General features: G+C 44.4%; 1 protein-coding gene across 1 annotated transcript; it reads left to right on the top strand.

The window, feature by feature from the left end:
* Positions 1-372: 372 nt before the first annotated feature.
* Positions 373-8,610, top strand: TUBAL3 (tubulin alpha like 3). The gene is made up of 4 exons (XM_038529612.1): positions 373-448; positions 4,106-4,349; positions 5,741-5,893; positions 7,247-8,610. Exons 1-4 carry the CDS (start codon positions 446-448, stop codon positions 8,185-8,187), a joined length of 1,341 nt encoding a protein of 446 aa, XP_038385540.1. The 5' UTR covers positions 373-445; the 3' UTR covers positions 8,188-8,610.
* Positions 8,611-9,199: the final 589 nt, after the last annotated feature.

A 9,199-nucleotide genomic window follows, 5' to 3' on the forward strand; every position in this document is an offset into this window, starting at 1 on the left:
CGTTTCCCAGAGTTAGGAGTCTCTCATGTTCTGTCTCCCTTTCTGATATTTCCCACACATTTTTTCTCCTTTCCCCTTTCTTCCCTTTCACTATTTTTTATATTCCCCGAATGAATGAGACCATATAATTGACATAGTCTTAATACAGGAGGATGTTTGGAAGGAGACATTTGTTATTTTTAACAGCAACAAAAAATGAGTTTAAGGTGGAAGTAGATTTGGGTAAGCTCCACCGGTGGCCGTGCACAGACTCTCCCGGGGGGAGGGGGGTTCAGGTCCCCTGGGGGACAGAGAGCAGCGCAGAGGGGCGTGTACAGCTTTAAGTGAAGCAGGTGCCTCTGCCCTCAGGTGGAGTCATTTCCTGCCCTGTGATAGATGTGATAAAGTCGGCCTGGGCCCCGCTCACTCGTCCTTGCCGGCCCGGTGGGGGCATCTCCGGATCAGCATGGTAAGTGGCTGTGTCCCCAGCTGGCAGCGCCCTAGCCCTAGCTGAGGGTACTCCCCAGATTTGGTCCTCTCCCACTAACCCGCCCTTCATAAATTCTTACTCCAGAGAAGAAATCGGCAAGGGGGCATTTGTTTCTATCAAGATTTGGATAAGCTCTCGTCCGTCCAGCTGTAGTTTTGCGGCTTTGGGGGAAAACTTGGTGGGTGTGTAGTGCTCCACTGCTTTTAACTCAAGTGTTGAAACAAGAACCTCTCTTTCCCTTAGGTCTACATTTGTCGTAGACCTGCTGTGCTGATTTTTTTTTTTTTTTTTCTGTAGAAATCCATTGCTTCACTTTTAGTTACGCTTGTAGAGTTTCTGGGGACTTCAGACCCGGGTCATTGTTGCTAAAGCTCATAAATGCATGGCAGGGTAAAGTGCAGGGACATCCTCTCGAGTTTCCTTCTTAGGAGACAACAGGAAACTTAGTTACTTACGGTAATTCCTCTTTGGGGATCCTCTCTTAAGATCCACTTTTCCTTTAATGTCTTATGTGTCTGTCACAGTAATTTTTGGTATCTTAGAATTTTAAATTCTTAAATGGAAGTTGCCTTTCATAGTGCTTTCTCATCTTTGATGTTCTCATCCCCCTTGGACTTTCTCTCCCCAACATTTTAAGGATGCTGAAGCTGTTCTGCTCTGAAAAAAATGATTCCTTCCTACAAGAGGGGTCCCTGCAGTCAGGGAAATGTTGTTCCCCGTCTTCACTGAATCAACTTCGGTATCCTGGGTGTGAAACTGTTCTGTAGCGTCTTGCAAGATACCTACCCTTTTTTAGGACCGCATCTGAATCTAGGAATCTACGACTTCTCCTTATCTCAAAATAAAACGTTAATTAGAAAATGATGCCTTCCTAGTAATTCAGATTGACCTTGCTGCAGCTAACATGCTGCGATTTATAATATTGATACAGAATGCGCAGTTTACAATCTTACTTTATAGTGTGACTAATATTTAACAGATAGTTTGCAAAGGAGGGACAATATTTAACAGATAGTTTGCAAAGGAGGGACCGGCTAAGAGAGGAAGGTGAAGATTACCTTCTGTCCTCTGGGACACAGTCGTGTTATAAACTCAGCTGCTTCTCAAACCAGGAAGGGTGTGATCGATCCTTCTTGGGCCAAGTATTCCTGGCTTGTTCAGAAAGGACAGAGAGAAATTGAGGTGTAAGTAGCTTAAATGATGTGAAAATCTTGAAATGCTCCCCCCTTCAGCATTTTTACCTAAATCTAGGGAGTTTTGATCTGATTACAGTATCTGATGTACTGAGATCATTTGCAGTCCAGCAGGTGTGGGAGGAATAAAAGCATGCTTTGCAGACAAGTGTGTTAGAAGCCTGTTTATTATGCTGGAACATGTTTGATTTTTTTTTTCCTGTGCCGGACAGAGGTTGGAACACTGGTTGATGCTAAGCGAGGTGCTTTCTGAATTGAGAAATTTGTCATGAGACAAATTTGCCGCCTTTGTCATGAGAGACCCATAGTTACACGGGAAGGAAATAGGAGGAAATTCTACTCAGGTGGTGAATTTGCATTCCTCATAAAGCAAAGAGGGCTGTGTTAGGCCTGGCGAATCAAGGAGATGAGATATAAGGGCTTGATGCAGCGGAGCAAGAACAGAATCCAAGTCGCATTGCAGGGCTGTGACTGGCCAGAGCTCCCTCCCTCCTTCCCTCCCTGGACTAGTGGTCTTTTCGTAGTTGAATCTCAGACCTTGTCCAGGAAAAGAGCAGCCTGTACGAGGGCAGGGCTGCCCACCGGCTCACAGGCTAACAGCTGGAAGGGTCCCAGTGATGCGGAGAACACGCTGCTCGCCCCGTGAGCCCCCCTGCATACACCTGTCCTACGCCCGCTGGCAACCAAAACCCAACCACATTCGAATTGGCGATTGCTGTTCTTATGTTTTTTAAGGATTTAACCTTTTCTTTACTTCTCTTAGTTGAGTAGATATTTGTGTCTGTTTAAATGACCCAAACTTGTTGGTCTTTAAGAAGAGAGATGTGGGGATGCCTGGGTGGTTCAGTGGTTGAGAATCAGGTCGTGATCCTGAGGTCCTGGGATGGAGTCCCACTTCGGGGTCCCCACAGGGAGCCTGCTTCTCCCTCTGCCTGTGTCTCTCCTTTCTCTCTCTCTCTCTGTGTCTCGTGAATTAAAAAAAAAAAGATATGAATGGTGATTTAAACGTGGGATGGGAGAGTGGAGGCTGATGACAGTGATGGAAAACAGTAGAGTTTAAACCAGGAAAAAGATCACTGTCCAGATAGAACTGAAGTTAATATTTGATGTACTTTAAAGATCTTTTTCTATGCTTATTTTTAATATATTTGATATTTCATTTAATATATAATTATGTGACTTACATACCTTTTACTTCATCTTTTTTCATAAGCTTTTCCCATGTCATAAAATCTGGAGGGTAAACTTTTAAGGGTTGCCTAACTGTTCTTCAAATGCCCAACAATGAATGAATGTAGATTGGTTCTTGCTTCTCACTCTTATAAACAATAATGCTGTGAATGCCATTGTGCCTAAATCTTTGCATTTTAGATTCTTTTTCAAAATAATTCATTTGTGTATGTTACTTGCCTATTTATCTACTAGATATTTCAAGTATACGGTTGGGTTTTTAAAGATTTTATTTTTAGGTAATTTCTATACTCAACATGGGGCTTGAACTTACAATCCTGACATCAAGAGTAGCATGCTCTACCAACAGAGCCAGCTAGGTGCCCCTCAAGCATTTTTAAAAATTAATATATATAAAATTGCCTTATTGATAGACCTTAATATGAAGGACTATACATAACTCACTTTATATACATCATTATTCTTATTTGTTTATTACAGTATTGCGATTTTACAACTTTGGGTTGTTAAATCTATTACACATTTCCTTGGTAAATTTTCCACTACTTTTATGATTAGAACATCCTTCCTTCCTTCCTTTTTTATTTATTTAATATAAATTTATTTTTTATTGGTGTTCAATTTGCTAACATATAGAATAACCCCCAGTGCTCATCCCATCAAGTGCCCCCCTCAGTGCCCGTCACCCAGTCACCCCCACCCCCCGCCCACCTCCCCTTCCACCCCCCCAGTTCGTTTCCCAGAGTTACGAGTCTCTCATGTTCCATCCTTCCTTATTTAGAGCACATATGAATAGTAATATAAAATCTCAATATATGAAAAGGTAACATCTTCAATTTAAGTGCTATGGGTTTTAATATATATCAAGATTATACATTTATCTTTGGTTTTATCCCTTTCTAGTAACTACCTGATATTTTTCTAGGTGAGGCAGCTTGATTTCATACATATATAGTATATTATGTATATATATTTCTACCTCACTCTTGGCCTGTTACACAATAAATACTTAAGTTATGTTGTTGAAAGAAATCTTTCAGTAAGGTTGGAGTTTTTGGTTCAATTATTCTTAAAACATACCTGTACCTGGTTTTTTATTTCTATGAGATACTATTAATTAGCCTTATCGTACATTTCTCTTATTGGCTTATGCTAGCTTGCTTTCTATTGCTTGTGAGCAGAATTACTGAGTGAGCAAGCTCATGTTATCTAAGAAGACTATTTAGTTCTAACTTCCTGTGGCTTATTTCAGAGGGAGTGCCTTTCCATCCACATTGGCCAAGCTGGCATCCAGATTGGGGATGCTTGCTGGGAACTCTATTGCCTGGAACATGGAATCCAGCCAGATGGTGTTGTTCTCAACAGTAAAAAGGATCAGCTGGAAAATGCTAACATGGAGCATATAGATGCATCTTTCAATACCTTCTTTTGTGAGACGAGCACTGGGAAGCACGTGCCCCGAGCACTCTTCATGGATCTGGAGCCCACTGTTATAGGTAACATAAGACTCGCATTCAACGGTACTTAACCAGGTCCACAATCAAAGCTAACAAATCCAGTACCAGTGGATGGGATCACTAGGTTACATGAATCTATCTGAATAGGATCATAGGGACTTTTTTTTTAAATCTAGAAGTTCGCTCATGACCACCTAAGGTGATCGGCATGAAATATACCCTAAGGGAGTACTAGTGTAGTCTTCTTTTTTTGTGTGATGAAACAAATTCAAACCTTGTTAGTTTCTCCACACACATTTGTTGTGACAGAAGATTAAATCTTTTCTTGAATTTGAAGACCAGTTGCTAGAGGGTTCCAACAAAGAATCTGAAAGTTGGCATTACCTGAGCATGATTCCAAAGAGACAAGGAGCCAAACACATCTTCTAATTGTGGGGAAATCAGTACAATTTTATGATTATTAATGGCAGACTTTGTAGTATCTTGTCCAGAAGCATGGTGTGGCCGCTCGGCTCTAAGAGCAAGCATCTCATGAGCACAAAGCTGAAGTCCATGGCATTTTTATAATCTAGCCTTGGAAGTGGTGAAAGCAGCTGATCTTGTCCAAAGGCAGCTGGAATGGTTTTAGAATGAAGGAAAGAGTTTTGGTTGTGTTTATATCAACTGCTTTCGAGTTGGGTGGGCGTGGGAGCTGGTCACACCTTCTCTGCTAAAGCATACTCCTAATAATTGAGGTCGGTCTACTTTTCCCCACTTTTCTGGCACTCAGTTGGCTATTTGTAGATAGAAATACTCGCCTTAGAATGCCAGAGTGTCACAGTGTGCATGATGGGATCTGTGTGCACCTAGAACCTCAGAATGTGACTTTATTGGAAATAAGGTCTCAGTGGGTATATGAGGTTGAGGTCCTACTGGGTTGGGGTCGGCCCTAACTCTAGTAGTCTGTGTCTTTGTGAGAAGAGGGGCCACAGGCAGGGGGAGCGGACATGCATGATGGAGGCAGGAGTGGTGCAGCCCCAAGCCGAGGAGCTCCCCAAATGTCCAGCAGGAGGAAGCCAGGAGAGGGGAGTGAAACAGCTTCTCCTTGGGACCCCTGGAGGAAGCAGCATTGCTAACACTTTGATTTTTGGACTTAGGGCCTCCTGAACTGTGAGAGAAAATATTCCTCTTGCTTTAAGCCGCCAAGTTTGTTGTAATTTGTTACAGAAGCCACAAGAAACTAATAAAGGGTATAGGATGGGAGGATGGACTTTCAATCTATCTGGAAGCGATGACCCTGTTTGTAGACTAGGGAGGCCAGTCCAGTGGTGTAAAGCCCTTGTTTCACCGCAACACTGGGGATGTGTGGGCAGGGTGCTGGGCTGTGCAGGAATTGGTGAAGGGGTGGCAGCCGAATGGATGGAGCACTGACCTCCTGTCCCCTCCTGCAGATGGCATTCGAGCTGGCCCGCGCCGTGCGCTCTTCCACCCAGAACAGCTGGTCAGTGGGAAGGAAGACGCTGCAAACAACTATGCCCGCGGTCGCTACTCCGTGGGGTCAGGGATCATCGATCTTGTGCTAGAGAGGATCCGAAAGCTGGCAAGTGGCCCCCTTTCTCCCCAGCGGGTGCAGGACCCCAAGGCCTGGGACCTGCCCTCCCAACAGCACCAGCGCATCCTCCCACCTGCATCACCACTGTGGCCTCTTCCGCAGATGCTCAAAGCTGGGAAGCATCCTGCTGTTGGCCTTGGTTAGGCTCTGTCCTGTAGGAAGGGCGAAAGAAACCTTTACCCTTACTGCAGCCCCACCTACTCTCTTTTTAGACTTATGAGGAAATATTTTGGGTTTTTTTTCACTGTTTTATTGAGATAACTGACACCCAACCCTGTAAATTTAAGGTGTACAACGTGATGAGTTGATACACATCTATGGCGCAGTGATTGCCACAGTACAGTCAATGTGTGTGTGTGGGGGAGGGGCATGAGAACATTCAAGATCCACTCTCTTACCAACTTTCAGGCGTACAACATGGTGTTCACCAAAGTCACCACATTGTCCACTAGATCCCCAGAACTTACTCATCTTCTAACAGGAGGTTTGTGTCCTTTGACCTACAGCCCCTGCCAGATACCGTTCCACTTTCCGATTCTATGAGTTTGACATTTTTAGACTCCGCATATGTGAATGGGATGATATAGTATTTGTCTTTCTGCATCTGATGTCTCTCACTTGGGATAATGCCCTTAAGGTCCACCTACGCTGCCACAAATGGCAGGATGACCTGCTTTATAATGACTAGCCCCCTCCTCTACTCTTGTTTCTGCAACTCCTCATGGCTCACCTTGTCAGCACAGGCTTCCAGAGAGAGCATCCTGAACCTGGTCCTTTTCCAGTAGTATCCATTATTCATGAAGTCAACAGGAGGCACATCCTACCTGGAGATTGGTTACTGTAGTTACTGACCGTTAATTCTTCTTTAAGGACCTGCCTTTGGAGGCCCTTTTGTCTAGTGCTTATTTCGGTGTCTGGTGTAATCCTCAAGGAACCCGATGTCTTTTAGCCCAGAGTAGATTGGACATAGAAGCGATAGGTACTTCATCTCCCGGGCCGGGGGTTGGGGAGGAAAGTAGGGGGATAGGTTGCTTCAATAGTTTGCGATTTTGCTTTCTTCATTACTGAGAAAGATCTTGCTTTAGGTCACATGCAGATAAACTTGGGGAGGGCAGCTACAGACAGCTGAATATTTCTGCTTTGCTTAGAGTGAAATTCTAAAGTGCCCCCCCCAACCCCCAGAGGTAACCAACCACTTGCGTGTGTTATGATGGTGTTAATAATGGTACACCCGTCCTTTCTGAAGGTTTTGTTTGTTTGGGGGGGAACTTGTTGACCTCCCACTACCACTGCTCCTAGGTTCATTTGACCCAGTTCTCACATCTCCTCTCACCTCCCCAGACAGAGCAGTGCAGTGGACTTCAGGGATTTTTGGTTTTCCGAAGCTGTGGAGGAGGCACGGGGTCCGGATTTACATCCCTCCTAATGGAGAAGCTCTCGATGGAATACAGCAGGAAGACGAAACTGGAGTTCTCTGTGTATCCAGCCCCTAGGATCTCCACTGCCATAGTGGAGCCCTACAACTCCATCCTCACCACGCATTCCACCATAGAGCACTCGGACTGTACCTTCTTGGTGGACAATGAGGCCATCTATGACATCTGCCACCATAAACTTGGTGTCGAGTGTCCCTCTTACGCCAGCATTAATAGGCTCATAGGTCAGGCAGTGTCTTCCATCACTACTTCCCTCAGGTTTGAAGGGCCCTTGAATGTGGACCTCATTGAATTCCAGACCAACCTGGTTCCTTATCCGAGAATACATTTCCCCACGACAACCTTTGCCCCCATCATATCCGCTGAGAGTGCCTACCGTGAGGAGCTCTCTGTGTGCGACATCACTGCTGCTTGCTTTGACTTCTCCAACCAGCTGGTCAAGTGCAACCCTCGCCTGGGGAAGTACATGGCCTGCTGTCTCCTCTACAGAGGGGACGTGGTCCCCAAAGATGTGAATTCAGCCATTGCAGCCATGAAGTCCAGGAACTCTGTGCAGTTTGTAGACTGGTGTCCAACTGGTTTCAAGGTAGGCATCAACAGCCAGCCACCCACGGTGATGCCAGGAGGGGACCTGGCCAAGGTCCAGCGGGCTGTGTGCATGCTGAGCAATAACACGGCTGTCGTGGAGGCCTGGGCCCGCCTGGACCACAAGTTTGACCTCATGTATGCCAAGAGGGCATTTCTGCATTGGTACACCAGAGAAGGCATGGAGGAAGACGAGTTCTCAGAGGCCCGGGAAGACTTGGCTGCCCTGGAGAAGGATTATGAAGAAATGGGGCGAAGTTTCTGATGTAAACGTGGTCAGGGAGAATGAGTGTTAGGTTGAAGTGTCATGCTTTCTTTTCAAGACATTATCTATTCTTGGTGGGTAGAGTTTCCCTGATTGGAAGAAACTGGAAACCAAATCAAGCAAGCCCCTAAGCTCCACACTACATTGAATAGGTCAGTATCAACACTGAGCTCGGATTTCCTTGTCTGCTAGTTCAGCGCAACTACCTGTGAACCTCCTACGTTTGGGGTCCTTTGAGCTTCTGGATCCTGTCCATGTTTCTTTTTTGTTTTTTTCTTTTTCTCCAAATGGAAACCTAGCTTTATTCTTTGCTTTTTCAACAAAAGACGATGAAACCCTCAAGTCAGTGCTTTTGCTTTTCCTTTCCTGAAGTATAAAACAGCACATAATAATGTTATTTCCCCCATGGCTATGTTTTGTACATTGATTAAATAATGAACATGTTCAGTATCATTCTTTTCTTTCTTCCAAATGTAGGCCTTACAGTCTCAGCTTGCTTTTTATACAAACAAAAACAAGAATATTCTTGGGTCTTTCAAAAATGTGCATCTGTGTTCCTATGGGTCAGAAGGTGAAAGGGATCTCTCTCACCACCCCCGTCCTTGAAAAGATGTTCTTGAAGTGTAGCCAACAGAGCCCTGCATCAGAACCAGTAGAGACATTTAGGAAAAAAATGCAGATTCTTGGGCACCTGGCTGGTCAGTGGGTGGTGTCCGACTCTTGATCTTAGGGTTGTAAGTTCAAACCCCGTGTTGGGTGTAGAGATTACTTAAAAAAATTTAAAAAATAAAAATTTTTTAAAAATGCAGATTCTTGAGCTTCACTACAGAAGCTCTAGGGGTTGGAGGGGGCATGACCTAAGAGTTTGAAGCTTAAAAAACACTTAACGGAATTCATTTTTGGTATTAAACTATACCACTTTCAAACAAGTTATAACTTAGAATGGAAACACATAGCTATAAATGCATTAAAACCATCAGTCACATTTTTATTATCCATGATGTTTTACCTG

This window comes from Canis lupus, chromosome 2 (assembly GCF_011100685.1).
Source record: "Canis lupus familiaris isolate Mischka breed German Shepherd chromosome 2, alternate assembly UU_Cfam_GSD_1.0, whole genome shotgun sequence".
Taxonomy (NCBI): Eukaryota; Metazoa; Chordata; class Mammalia; order Carnivora; family Canidae; genus Canis; species Canis lupus.